The 15352-nt window shown below is 41.2% G+C and overlaps 1 protein-coding gene across 7 annotated transcripts in view; it reads right to left on the bottom strand.

The window, feature by feature from the left end:
• The window catches only part of LOC104914788 (protein unc-13 homolog B), a 205114-nt gene that overhangs the window by 59887 nt on the left and 129875 nt on the right, over nucleotides 1-15352 (bottom strand). For all 7 annotated transcript variants that reach the window (XM_085214534.1, XM_085214535.1, XM_085214533.1 and 4 more), the window contains 4 exons: nucleotides 12913-13140; nucleotides 12475-12616; nucleotides 1436-1605; nucleotides 266-381 (listed from right to left, as the gene is read on the bottom strand). In XM_085214534.1, the coding sequence (XP_085070660.1) occupies nucleotides 266-381; nucleotides 1436-1605; nucleotides 12475-12616; nucleotides 12913-13140 (656 nt within the window). The remainder of the gene's footprint in view (nucleotides 1-265; nucleotides 382-1435; nucleotides 1606-12474; nucleotides 12617-12912; nucleotides 13141-15352) is intronic.

Raw genomic sequence — 15352 nt, 5'->3', positions numbered from 1 at the left:
CAATGTCTGTTCTGTGCTTGACAAAAGCACAGCTGTGCCAAGTGGGACAAAGTGAACCAGACAGCATTCGGCATCGTGGGAAGAACCCAAAGCCTTCCTGACAAATGCAGACCTGATGACTCACTGTCTTTCCAGGCCTGCAGGGCAGGAGAAAAAAGGCTCACGTAGGGTAAGAAGGAACATTCCAAGAAAATAAAAGGTCAGAAAATTACTTCTTCTTCAGAAAGGAGGAACATCATAATGACTAAGTTGAATTGCTCTTTACCTCATGAAGGCAAGTGTACTGAATGTGATACGGAGCCACCTTCTCCTCGCCTTTGATCTCCACACTGATTTGCAGACGGATAGCCCCAGATACTGCAGACTTATCTGTTCTTTTCTCTAGAAGAAAAAACCATCAGCAATTACATGCATTTTTCATGTTCAGAGCACAGCCACCTTGGGGTAGCAATGCTGGAAAAGAAACTGCTGGAAACTCAGGATTAACCTGTGATCAGTAACGCTATGGAGAAAATTTTCTGATTTTTTTACTTCAAAGCAGTAAAAATTAGTAGATACCAGCAAAACAGCTGCCACAATGCACTCTCAGTATGACACATCTAGCCATAACAGTGTCCTTTTATATATAAGCCAGCCCTTCTGACAGCAATTGTGCTATAGCACTCCTGGTCTTAGATTCAGTTAGCTGAAGTAGAACCATCAAGGAAAGTACTTCTCCAGACTAAGACTCATATTAGAGCAGGCAAAAAAGTTCACAATATCACATGTACAGCCATGATAAGGTTTTACCAAAACCACTAAGCAAATATGAGGAAGATGATGCTCCCTTTCCAAGGATAGGGATCTAAAAAGGGATCTCCTTTTTCCAAGGATAGAGCTGACTGATACAGAATCTGTTCCTGATTTGATTGCAGTCCTAAGCTGCTGGGAACTGCTGATGTTGTCTTATGAAGAAGATTCTGGTTGTCCTATGATTATTACCATGCCCATCATCTCAGCACTATCTGGCTACTAGTCATTACTTTCTACTACACCTTATTTTGTCCACTTGGAAAGATTTTAATGAATCCCAACCCAGCACCATGAACTTCTATGTCTTAGAGACTGGCAGAGTGCTTGTGGTAGTGCAAAAAAGGGGCAAGAACAGGAAATGTCACCAGCATTGGCAGATTTCAGCCCTGTCCCAAGCATTTATACATTTTGCTTTCCAGTGCCAACAGGAGAAAAGCCATCGCCATTCTCACATGCTGTTCTGCAGTACTGCACTTCAACTGGGATCAAAGCCTTGCAGTTTCCCTGCAGCAGCATAACGTCCCTCACAGTCATCTAACCATCTAGGCTTTTTTTTTCTTTTTTTTTTTGGCTTTTTGTGCAAACTACATGTGTAGTACCCAAACTAACAAGTGGCTTCTTTCAATCCCAAAGCCCCACTCACCGAGGTTGTACCACACATCCATTTCTCCGCTCAGTGTACGGACTTCAATGATTGTCTGCCCCAGGAAATCATCTGACTCACGCTTCAGCCTCTGCTTGACTCGAGACTTGATGTCGTCGTCCTCATCCCACACTCGCACCTTGATCCGGTCAGAGGAGTTATGGCACTCACTGCGAACAAGACAGATGTGATATTGAAAAGCTCATTATGCAGCTGACATTTCTACACTGCATGCTTTATGTTCCTTTTGACCTGCTAGCCTAAGTACAGAGAGGCACATAAACAAGAGACAAACAAACAGCCTCCTCATTTCAGAGCTTAGACTCCAACAGGAACCGCAGAACAATTCTGGTGAACTCTAACTGCTCCGGAGACATGTTAGATGCTGCACTTCACATTCACACTAAAGAGAGTGTCCTGCCCACAGAGAGTGCAACCACCAACTTCAGGTTTGCCAAGTGACTGTGACTCTTCTGCTCTTCTTCATCTTGAGGAGCAGCTCCCTGATTTGGGGAATTAATTTACTCCTGTTGGTTTTGCGATTAAACTCACAAAAGCTGGGAGATAGCTAGGCTGGTGAAGTCAGCCTGCATGGTCCAAAAAACACTGATAAGCACCTCTCTGTTTTCAATTTGTCTTCCCAAACCTGATCTTCTGTTCAGCTCTAGGTGTTAAAGGAGATTTCTGCTTATGGAAATGCAGTGTCTAGGACAACATGGTCAAGGTCTATGGTGAATACATTTAACTATATTTTGTAATAAGAAAAAGATAAAGAACTGAGGTGGAGGTAGTTCTCTTACTTCAAGATAGTCACAAAGCAGTAGTGCACTAACATACAATACGTTATAATCAGATGATACAAAACTGCCTATGAGTGGGATGAAAAAGTGGGATAAAGTAGCTGCAAAGTTGGTATGTAACTACTAGAATTGATTATGCCTATTATTCACAACTCAGATTGATACCTTCTCTACACCTTGAGCAAATCAGTAAGGACATTTCCATTAAAAATACAGCTTACTCTTTGCTGAACCTGCAGGCTTCAGTCTAATGCACACACAGACTTTGCAGCCCCCTGTTTTTTTGGTGCTCATATGCCTTTTGCAGATGCAAATAGGCTCCTGGATGTCAGAAGTGGGTGGAAGGACTTTACAATAAGAGTTTTGTTCATCTACAGGACATGCAATACAACAAAGCAATTTGAATGCTTGCATGAGACCATAACAAGGGTGATTACTCACCATTACCACTACAAATGCCTGCTCTCAAGGAAATAAAACCTATGAAAACAGGCAACTTCTGCTGCAGCCCCATTTTCCAACCTTTTTAACATTAATGTGCTGCATCTGTTGCTAAGCAACAGGAAGAAGGAAGAAATGGGTCAGAAGAGATCTGCCAAGCCTGGTCAATAAGATGTGGCAGTGATTGGCATTTGCATGCTCCCTACCAAAAAATTATTTGGGCTCCTATGGCTGCTATTGTGATACTCAACTGCTTAACAGACATCCATGCAGCTTCTAAAGATTTTTCCAGCAAAGACGGTTATCTGGGAATGACACTATGAAAGTTAGGGGCAATTCCAACCAGCTTTGATCACTGCAGAAAGTATTCCTGCTCCCTTCCTTTTCTGTGCAATCAAAGCTGTATTTCGAGATCAGAAGAAAGAAGGTTCAGTGTTTTTCTCTTTCCTCCTCCTCACCTTCAAGGATATCTTCCTTTGATAAAAATACGCACCACATGCACACAAGCTGGGAATGCTCAGAATGGTGCTCTCTGTAAGTTCCCAAATTTAACTGAGCATATTGCTTTATCTACCAGCAACACCGCACAAGTGCATAAAAGAACTCCTCTGTTCCTGACACAGTGTAGTAATGTACATTTCAGCAGTACCCTACAGCCTCAGTGTTCAGGACACTGTTACCTAAAAACACAGATAGGTACACAGTGACATTTACGAAGTACCAGCAAGTACCAGCAAACTCCTGACTTCTTCAAATTACAACTTCTGGCACTGCAGTTCTTTGTCAAAACAGCTTCGATCTTGTTTTTCTTTCCTACCTGTGGTGAAAAAATGGCTCTTTCCTTTTCAAAAACATCCACTGTTAAACTCTAAATCTACCTTATGTCCAATATGCATGGTCCTACACTTCTCAACTGGCTATCATTCTTTGCTTGCACTGCAGCAGAATAACCCACTGCTAAAGCCACAAGGAAACTTCCCAGTCGCATCTACCAAACTACTGAATTTTCTATTTTACTGCACTTTTCTCTTTTGTTTTTAGGAGACTGCTCAACTTGTATTCCTTATGCTGATCCCATGCCAGAGAGAGTACCTTATCACTCACTGACAGCAGCTGAAACCCTTAGGCTGGTAGCTTACCCATAAAATACCTCCATTAAGTCTGTAGAAAACACAGTTCTTGCTTTCAGAGAAGATAGATAGTTGTGTCAACACTAGTTCACTTTCCAGAACACACCCCAAACAGAACCACGTACACTGAGTTACTTGATTTTAGATTACAACAATTTTTCTACTTAATGTGGATGAGGGAAAAGGTGGATGAGGGAAAGGCTGCTGATGTAGTCTACATAGGCTTCAGCAAAGCTTTCGACACCATCCCTCATGGTATTCTCCTGTAGAAGCTGGCAGCCTGTGGCTTGGACAAGTACACTCTTTGCCAGGCAAAGAACTGTGAGAACTAGTGGTGAATGGAGCTAAATCTAGCTGGCAACAGGTCAGGGGTGGTGCTGCCCAGGGAGTTGGTATTGAGGCCTGTCCTGTTCAATATCATTATGGATGACTCAGTGCCCTGGATGAAGGCACTGAGTGCACCCTCAGTAAGTTTGTAGATACACCAAGTTGTCAGGAAGTGTCATTCTGCCTGGGGGTAGAAAGGTCCTACATAGGGATCTGGACAGGCTGCATCGCTGGGCTGAAGCCAATGGGATGAGGTTCAACAAGGCCAAGTGCCACAGCAACCCCAGACAACACTACATGCTTGGGGCAGAGTGGCTGGAAGACCACATAGAGGAAATGGACCTGGGGGTATTAGTAGTGGCTGAACATGAGCCAGCAATGAGCCCAGGTGAACAAGAAGGCCAATGGCATCCTGGCTTGCATCAGAAATAGTGTTGCCAGCAGGAGCAGGGATATAATGGTCTGTGTATTCAGCCCTGTTGAGGCTGCACCTCGAGTACTGTGCTCAGTTTTGGGCTCCTCACAGCAAGAAAGACATGGAGGCCCTGGAATGTGTCCAGAGACCAACAATGAAGCTGTGAGGGGTCTGGAGCACAGGGCTTACGAGGGTCGGCTGAGGGCACTGGGATTGTTCAGACTTAAGAGGAGGCCCAGGGGAGACCTTATGGCTCTCTGGAACTTCCTGAGTAGTGGCAAGCTGAGTGTCGGCCTTTTCTCCCATGTAACTAGCAATAGGACTAGAGGGAAAGGTCTCAAGCTGCATCAGGGGAGATTCAGGTTCGATACTTCTTCTCTGAGTGGGTGGTGAGGCTCTGGATGGGGTTACCCAGGGAGGTGGTGTGGAGTTACAGTCCCTGGAGGTGTTCAATAAACATTTACATGTTGAACTAAGGGACATGGTTTAGTGGGATATATTAGTGGTAGGTGGATGGTTGAACTGGGTGATCTTGGAGGTCTTTTTCAACCTTGGTGATTATATGATTCTAATAAAAAACGGCTTCCCATTAGTGAACGTAACATAACTCCCCAAATTTTGCCAACAAGTTCTGCTGGCTGAAACTTTCCCCTTAGTTACTACAAGAGCTGGCAGATTTCTAAAAATGCCTGCCCCACTTCTTGCTAGACCTTTATGAAGGCTGATTTCCTAATGATCTGCGTGCACACAGAAGTCTGCCCAGCTTCCCGCAGCTCAGCTCCCACAGCTTTCTGAAGAAAATGCAGACAGGGGGAACACTCTGTGACCTCATTACAGGAAAGAAACTACCAAACATGTTCAGAGCCATTTCAAAGTGTGAGGGGCTGGAAACCAGGTTCTCTTTGTTCCACGACTCAGAAAATGACTACTTTTTCTTTTGTACCTATACTCTTCTGATATTTGCAGCGGTGACACCTTATATAGAGAAGTTACTTTGATACGCCACGGAATCAAATAAAGAAACATTTTCAGGAAGTAGCACACAAAATCTGCAAGAAAATAAAAATTGGTACTTTCCATGAAGATTTTTTTTTCTGAAGCAGAAATCAGGAGAGCCTGGTTCTGCTGACTTGCTCTCTCTTCCACGCTCTACCTCCACGTCTTCTTCCCACACCCCCATTACCCCTGCCCAAAACACCAGTTTACATACACAAGCCTGCACTGGCAACATCCTGTCTGATCCCTTCTCATTCCCAGCTAACAACACGGCTGAGGAGAACACACAGAGCCATTGTTAATTCTGATGTGCTCACTTCGGCATGCTGACACACAGACTAATTAATGTACTGACGGTTAAACAGAAGAAGCAACTCTTGAATTTAGTAATTGGTATCCTTCTATTCTAGCTCCAACTTACATTAAAATTGTAGGATGTGATTCTTAGCTTTGAGAGCTATGATTGCTTTGAAAGGTTGGGCCAAACAGGCTCAAAAGATGTCAGGAGTCTGGGGCAGGATGGCATGTGTCTCTTTGTCCTCCAGAAACGTCGGGAGAAAGAAAAATAAGTTTCCAAAAATGACGCTAACAACATTTTCAAGCCAGTGATTCCCATGCTAAGGTGGAATAAAACAATGATATTTGTGCTGAATTTGTTAGCTCTGTGTGCTAATATTTGCAGGATTCTCACTCAATCTCCAGACTGCAGAATGCAAAAAGAAAATGAAGCTGTAAGCCCCCTGAAACTATGGTGTCAATGAAAAACAATGAAAGCTAGTGAAGCCCTACCAGAAAAGGTAACAGTTTACAACCACAATACTGTGTCCAGTTTTATGTAACCCACAAAAAAGATAATAAGCTTAGAGAAAGGAAAATGCCAAAATGAAAACCTTAAGTTTCTTACACCATTAGTTCAGGATGGTGAATATTCATTGGAGAAAGAGTGGCTGATAAACACCCACAAGGGTTTCTGAAGGCCCGTTTGTGTCACATCTTCATGGACATTTCTTCCCAAACAATTTCTCAACTCAGTTATCAATGTGTTAACCTTGCAGGGCACACCCAGCCTTCAGTTTCATTCCACTAATACTGCTACTAGACATAGCCTGTCTATCTCTAAAACGCATGGCATAGATGTGTGAGCTGGAAAGCCAACACAGTTATATTATTCAACACATCCATTTCACATAAAGACATTAAATTATTATGTTTTCTCATATTTTCAGCCTGAAGAACAGTAGAGCCCAGAGGCCCCAGTGTAATCATGACTGCTGTGTGCTTGACAACTCACAGAGAGGAAGACTGCTGCCACTTTGTAGAGCTGACAGGCTAGTAAAGACAAAAAGCAAGAAGCAGGCATCACAAAAGCAGATAATTGAAGCGAGGGAGCAGAGGTAACCACAGAATTTTGCAGATTTAAAAGTAGGTCAAGTCAAGCCCAGATTTAAGTAGTTTTGCTGTGCCTTGAAATTAGAAAAAAATATTTATGATTCAAGGAGTCTGGTGAATATTTATACAGCCATGTTCTATGAGCAGGCTCCCTTTTGCATAATTGCAGATGCAGCACCCAGGAAGGGTGTGTGAAGTTCCATTTCTGATGCGGGGGACACTTCGTGCAAAGGTAGAAACAGGCAGAAAGTGCACAGCAGCTTGTAGAAGCAGTGATGAGTGCAGGAGGTGGGAAAATACACAAGACAGAAGAATAGGACAGCAAGACTTTAGGACCTGCAACTATTTTACCTTCTGAGGAGCAAAGCTCCAAAAAAAGCAAAAACATTTTTTAGAAAACCAAGAATACTTACTGGAATCAGTGTGAGAAAGCCCAATAAAGAGTTGTAACAACAGGCACAGAAGGAGCAGGACCTCGGAACAGTCATCCTGAACCTAAATAGGGCCTACAGGAAGACTGGAGGGGGGACTCTGTCAGGGAGAGTAGAATCATAGAATAGCTTGGATTGGAAGGGACCTCAAGGATCATCAAGTTCCATTCCCTGTGCCATAGGCAGGGCCACCAGCCTTCAGATATGGCACTAGACCAGGCTGCCCAGGGCCCCATCCAACCTGGTCTTGAACACCGCCAGGGATGGAACCTCTCTGGGCAGCCTGTTCCAGCACCTCACCACTCTCTTGGTAAAGAACTTCCACCTCACATCCAATCTAAACCTTCCACCCCTGAACTTAGGGTAGTGACAGGACAAGGAACAATGGTTTTCAACTAAAAAAGGGGAAATTTATACTAGACTTCAAGATGCAATTTTTTATTTTGAGGGTGGTGAGGTGCTGGCACAGACTTTCCAGAGCAGCTGTGGTGCCTCATCGCTGGAGGTGCTCAAGGCTGGATTGGATGGGGCAGCCTGAGCTCGTGGGGGCAACCAGCCATGGTAGTGGTTGGGTCTGGATGGGCTTTAAGGTCCTTTCTAACTCAAAGCACTCTGTTTCTATGAAAATCTAACAATTGCTGTGGCTGAAAAGGCAGGAAGATCTATGCCCAAATCAGATGGAAGTGTCTTGAAATGGCAATAACTGGCTGCTCTGCTGAAGCCAGCATTAATGGAAACAGAAGTCAGAAAACTTCACAGAACATTATTTTTAAATAATGCCAGGACTCCTCTATTGTGGGGAAAAAAGACAGCAGAGAATACACTGAAAGCAAAATCAGAGCTGTCAGAGAACAATGCTAAAATCCTTAGCAGTTTGTAAGTTCAGATAGCACAAGAATAGGCTGCTGAGATCTAGTCGTTGCTGTCTAAGAACAAAAGCATAAATTTTCTGTTCTTACTAGCATGAAGCTCATTTCTTAGGGGAACAAGTACAGTCATTTTGCTGTTACCCAACGCTATGACACTGACTGCACAAATTAATTGTGCACTTCTCTAACTACAAAGAGCAGATAGAGTAATTCTGAGCATTACATCCTTAGCTATATTAACACAGCTACCCCAAAAGTGCTTGCCACAAGGCATCAGCTCTACATTCAAATCTAAGTTTCTCATCAGTTCCTGAGCAGGGACCCAACCAGGATTTCAAACTGCCCATTTGCCCCTACCAGCAATGAACAAAGGAGTCTGAGGATGCAGAGTTACAGTGACACTCACAAACATGGTGGTCTCCACAGGTGAAGACCAAAAAGCAACTTTGGAACAGAATCACATAACAACAGAGACTACTGAAAGATGCTGGACTTGATAACAGACTCAGCCGGTGAAAGGAAAATTGAGCAACAAAATAGAACACTTTGGGTGACAGCACGGTGTCTAGCTATGCAAAAGCACCATTCCCGAAGGATTAATACAAATGTTTATCATCTGTGGCTCTGCATGTCCTAGTAAAATATTGGTCATCTGCTGGCAGGAGGTACTGCATTTACTTCAACTCAGTCTTCAGTGAGAGAATAAACGTGCCTCTTGCAAACTGCCCACTGACAATGCAATCTGTTTAAGGCAGTGATTTCACACCCACCATAAACACCTTGAGAACAGATACATACAGACAATACAACTTCAAGGAGATATTACTTTAAAATGAGTGAGTCATTTTGAGCCTAAGCCAAGAAACATAGCTAAGTACTGTTTGAATCCACCATCTACTAGTGCTCATAGTCAAGACCTGGGTGTTTCCTGAGAAAAACTGATACAGACTACCAATCTCCAGCTGACCGCAAAGCTCTCCATTTAGAGCAGAAGTCTGTCCTGTTGTCAAGAGTTCATTTTCCTAAACATTGTCTGCTATGGTAATTTGTTCAAATGGATGCTCAGATTCAGTCTTCACCAAAAAAACAAAACAAAACAAACAAACAAACCAGAAAGTCTGTACTTTCCACTGATAATCTAAATGATGTCTAAATGGCGAACTAAAGTCTTGTCTTAATTGCATTAAATACTGTAAAAATATCTTCCCTCTCATATTACTGGACTGTTTCCTAGGGAAACGAGTGCTCTGCAGATTTCTTTTCAATGCTTCTTCATTTCAACACTCTTAGTGAAAAATTAGAGCTAGATAGAGAAGAGAAACCCAAACCAACTGCGATTCCTGGTAAGTCTGCAGACATCTAGCTCTCAAGTGCCAAACAGTACAGGTAACTCAGCACCAACTGCAGGTACAACACATGCTGTCCAGAGTTAAGGGCAAAGGAAGAAAACTCAGGGCACAGAAGCCAGGTCTATGCAGCAAATGAAGTAGGCTACCTTTTAGCTTACTCAATTTAACTATAAGAAAAGAGCCAGGATTATAGGAGTGGAATGTAAAATCAAGAGAAGCACAATTCATTAATGCATGCTGACAGAACATCTTTTTTTTTTATTGCAGCAACTGCTGAAGTCACCTATCAAGCTTCATCCTTCAAGCACCATTTATGCAGTATTTGCAGATTGCCTGCAAAGCTTTGAACTGAGCAAAAAGAACACCTCGTTACATTTTTATAGGTCTTCAAATTCCAATGAAAGATGTAAAAAATTCTTTGTAACATGTTTCCTAAAGCTAAGGATGAAAATACACAAAAATATAATATTCAGAAAGAAACAAGACCTGCGAATTCCTTGCTTAGTGACGAATGTGTTCCAAGAACCAGTCATTAATCTAAGCAGATGCCCATAGGGACATAGGCTAGTAACGACCTAAATAGTGCTTATAATGAAAACCTAGAGTCTTTTTTTTCAACCTTGTCCTTTCTAAAATACAGTTCTAAATCAGGACTTCCAAATTGGGTCAGCCCTACCACAATTTTTTTTCCCATGAAAATATATGGAAAACAAAGTCATATTTAAGGAGATGTATTTAAGTCAATATACTTTTACATCCATCACTGTAAATAAGCAAAAAGAAACTATTTCAAATGGGTCACTGCAGCTTTAATTTTAAAAAAAAAAAAACACCATATACTTAAACTGCTTTTAGTTTATAGAGTCTGTGGAAATTATGGTATTATAGAGCTGCACAGAGTCTGCCTCAGTTTGTATCACATTAACACTATGACAACAGATACCTATGGGTTTCCAACTCTACAGCCAACCTTTAAAAAGATGCCAGAATTGTGACTGCATAACAGATACTGGGCATCTAATGGACATCTGCTACAAACAAGTCTGTCCAGCAAGCCAAACAGAAAATGAACAGCGATAACTAGCCCATACTTTACCTACTGACCTAACTGTTCTCTACCTGTGTATCTTGCAGTAACTGAAATATTTAAGTGTTTCGAACACCAAACTTTTCATATGTCTGCTGTAAGGTAGACTTTTAATACCTACCATGACACCTTTCTCCCAGTGTAACAAGTTAATGTCACTCTGAAAAAACAACATACACATCCTCAACACTCAAAACTGAGAATCTATGGATTGTCTTCACAATCTCTTCTAAAAAAGCTTGGCAAGTAATGGGTATTTTTCGTCTGCATATGTTGATTTAAGTTTCCATTTGATTATGAAGGGGAGAAGAATTAGCAATTTTAAGAGTTGTAAGCTGAAAAAAGATCTATAAATGGGAAAAAAAAAAAAAAAGAAAGAAAGAAAGAAAAAGAAAGATGTGCTTGTAAAAGACCAGTGTTGCATGCAGCATATGGTAAGCTTTGACATGTACCAATAAGAACACACGGATGCCAGTACTTAAAAGACTCCTGCAATAGATCTCGTTACAGTAATCATTTCCTTCACCTCCTTCAGCCATTAAAACAGCCACCTAGGCATAGGCAAGAGATAAAGCAGCATCGACTCTAATGCCCAATAGCATATTATCTGCTGAATCACAGATACAGTGATAAAATCTAAACATTGGCACTGTTGAAACTGTGACATTTATCACGTTGCACTATCTATCTTTAAACACAGTATTTGTTGAAGCTCCTAAAATTAGAAGGGAACACACTTCAAATACCATGGTAACTGCTTGGCATGATAAATCAAGGTCTTTAAGGATCCCACACAGGCTTACTGCTATTGTGACTAGACTTAACCAAATGGCACCTAAGTATACTTGTCTACATTCTGAGCAGTAATGTCACCTTGGATTAAAGTAAGGATGAAAGGAAAGGCTTGCTTGCTCAAAATAGAGATGAGATTTTTCTGACGTTAATGAACTACTTTAAAAATAATTTTGTTTGGCCTGTGCATGCTAAAGACAAAGCTGGGTTGACAAAAGCTTGATTCTAAAGCATAATTTCAGTATGCAGTTTCAGGAAAAAGAATGAAGAAAAACTAAGAAAGGGAAGGTATAAAAAAAGAACTTGCATGTTAAAGAAAATAAACATGTTTGGGGCTGAAAGAGATTACCCAGAATCTACAGAAACTGCTTACTTGCTAGATTTTAGATCTCCCTTTGGTGTTACAATGCATTCAATGATAAACGGAGGGCACTGTTTACTTATTCAATAAAAACAGGATGGAAAAATACTCTTCAGCTTTTAAAGCACATCTGAAACATAAAAATCGTGCCTCTAGCCTTTCTTTTCAATTCAGATGTGGATATGTTGCTCATCTTGAAAGTAGATAATCCCTCGAGTTACTATAACATTGATTTTCCAAAAGTAAAGAGAAACTGGTAGTGTCACAGGCAAGTGACAAAAACTTTCTTTGTCCTCTTTGGTCGTACAACAGAAGTAGGTCACAGCAGTAGGTGACAGAAAGTTTGCTTAGCCTTTTATACAAACTTCACTCTTTCATCTTCCAAATAATTTTGGAAGTACATCTATTATCCAGATTTTCCTTTGTTTACCTCTCTCTAGAAACATCAATATAAAAAGGCTCACAAACCAGACAATTCATGTGTACAAAATTAAGAAAGATGAGGTAGACATCTGTGCATTATGCACATTGTTACAGACATCAACTCTTCAAAACTGTATATAACACCAAGCAGAAATGAAACCCTCATACATTATAGGTAGTGTGGGAAAGCACAGATCATACAAACAGGCAAAAAGGTGAGAGTACTTACAAATAAAACTTCTCTTCCCAAACAGGATTCAAATTCCCAAAAATTGTTTTTGTCCTCTTCTTTGTTTTACCCACTTGAACAGTTACATACGGATCGCTGGAACCAGTCTTGTCTTTGGCCTGTAGACCCTGAGCACACACCACTGGAAGGAAAAGAGAAGGGTTATCACTACCTTCCAATAACACAGTGTGTCCATGCAACACATGAAGAAGCAGATAGCTCAGAATGTCCGGAAAAAAAAACAAAAAACAACACTCATGAGAGCTCTTCTGATGAGCCTCAGCTCACGGTGCATGACAGTGTCTGGGGTAGGAGTACCTGTCTCAGTTTGCTACCTAAGCAAGAGATACAGTTCACAGAAGCCTGTTCTCTCTCGCTTCAGACCAACTCTGTCTTATGTACTCAAGACCAGCTGAACCTGTGCCTCCTTCCTCTCACCTGTGATTGTGATCTTTGCTGACCATTTTGAGGTGCCATCAAGCACACTTTGCTTCACTGTCTTCATTTGCTGAGCATGTGTCAATTTGCTCTCACAGAACACATCTCTGATCAAGTCAAAGATCTCCGGCTTGTTCCGCTCACGGATTTTCATGCGATCCCTCATGGCCATGATGAAATTCTGGGTTCGATCCTCAGCTCCATGCTTTGAGCTCTTCTCCGCTGCTCCTGTGCATCACAGAGTAAAAAAGAGACATCAGAAACATGCAAACACAGAAAGTCATGCTTCATTGATGAATAAGGATGACAAGATCAAAGCCACAATTTATTTCACACGATGCCTCTTGCTATTGGCATTTATGGTCAGCCCCCCTACTTTAACATACACAAAAGAAAATCTGAACCAGTTGGAGCTGGATAGAGATACTGCAAGGGAGGTGCCTAGACTGATCTAGGTTGCTCTCCTCACAACAGGCTTGAATTCTATACCTTTGCAGCTGAGAAAGACCCAGAAGAAAAGCTCTAACCATAACAGCAGACATCAGCATGTCCCCACTTCTCATCACCTTGCTTTGAATAAATAGATCCCTGCTTGGGCAGGTGGTAAGAGGGTGACACTGATCCTTCACTACAAATAGCATCTGTAAGTTTGTCTAAAGGCTGCACCTCAGTACCAAGAAAGAGAAGAAGTTCAGATGGGCCAACAGAGTCACCATTTCCTACTGATGTGCTCTGCATGGCTTCTCATTCAGCACAGAGTCACTGTATGGTTGCCTTGGAGTTATTTGGAAAGTTGTCAGTTCACAGAACTGAAGTATTATCTCTTTAATTACTTGTGCTTTACATGATGTTATGATTGGGATGCCAATAACAAAATTAGTCAACAATGAATGGTCTATTCTTCTACTTGGAATAAATATCAAGCTGGAGGCATTCAAAGCGCTTCTCTGGATCCCCTTCTATTTTAGTTTATTTCACTTGTGAGGAGATAACCCAAATTGTAGTTGCGATATCTAATCCAAACACCTAGAAGGTAGCAAACTCAACAGCTAAAACTTTGGGCCATCGTAAGTACAGCATCTAGCAGCTGGAAGCATGAGAGGCAGGAGCAGGGGTCTGTACTACGTGGATATTAACTGGAACTGGAAAACAGAGGCCTCTGGTCCGTTGCATATTACTTACAAAATTTAGAAGTTCATATCATTATGAGATAAGAATGTTCTCAATGTCAATCCCCCTTTCAGTTTTGACATTTTCTGTTAGAACTCAGACATAGACTGTTGCCCTGTGTTAATATAGGCACTGACATGAACTAACAGGGCAGACAAACCAGTGTGTGAAATGAAATGGAGGAACCAAGATTACACACAACCTCTCTACATACAGTCTGCGTTTAAGCAGTTTCAAGTTACGACCTTAAATTAGATATGGTTAAACCAAGACAAAACTTCTTCGAACACTTTCAGATGTATTATTCATATTAGTTTATTCATTAGTTTTATACAGTTGATTTTTCTGGGATAACCTAAATTTTGTCTTAGAAAAACAATCTTGATCCAGGTGTTAGCCAACTATGAAATTACCTTAAAAATATTTACTAAGGCAAATGCTAGTCTGTGCAAAAGTTGCAGCTATCAGTCACAAAGAAACCAAGATCTGTTTTCCTCTAAAATAAGTAGACAAATGTGTTACCTGGGAGAGCTTACCCAAAGTTTGTATTGTTTTGCATGCGCTGGAGTTTCAGCAGTTAGTGCACGCTCATAAAGAACCCCCAGCAGTACAACATAACAGGGACCTTGTTAGCAGGCTCAATCAGGTTCCTAGTGACAAATGCTGCCTGAAGATATCCATTTCTAGGACCTTCAATCTAATATCTTTTACCGTTACTAATTCAATAAAGAAACAAAAACTCAATTGTAACTTCCACCATCCCAGTGGAAAAGAATAAAAACACATTCTGGAATAGACTGTAATCACTGAAGTTTCAGAATTTCATTAAGGACACTGCACAACAAGGTACGCTATTCAAGATTTGAGTTTAAAACAAACAAACAAATAAACAAACAAACAAAAAACATAAGTTTGCATTACCTGATAATTATTTTTTCATTTTACTTGCCAGAGGCTCAATGTTCAGTATTTCAGTTAGCACAATAAAATGTATCTCAGAAAAATCCCCAGAGTTTTCTATTGTTGGCTTAAGATGAAATGAAATCAAAATACTGGAATTAATTAACAGTCCCTGCTGTCCCCACTCACCAGAGAAGAACTAACATCACCCAAATTGATGTTTTGTATCAGACAATCATCCAGCTGTAGACCCAACATTTATTAAAGGAATATAGAACTGAAATGATACCAGGGGCTATACTTTGAACTTCAGATAAGAAATGCTATTCATCTTTAACAGAAGTAGGTCTTTTGGGGAGGGAGGTGGCCT

This window comes from Meleagris gallopavo, chromosome Z, assembly GCF_905368555.1.
Source record: "Meleagris gallopavo chromosome Z, MGAL_WU_HG_1.1, whole genome shotgun sequence".
NCBI lineage: Eukaryota > Metazoa > Chordata > Aves > Galliformes > Phasianidae > Meleagris > Meleagris gallopavo.
The sequence above is the reverse complement of the archived record's forward strand: the minus strand, read 5'-3'. Positions and strand labels throughout refer to the sequence as shown.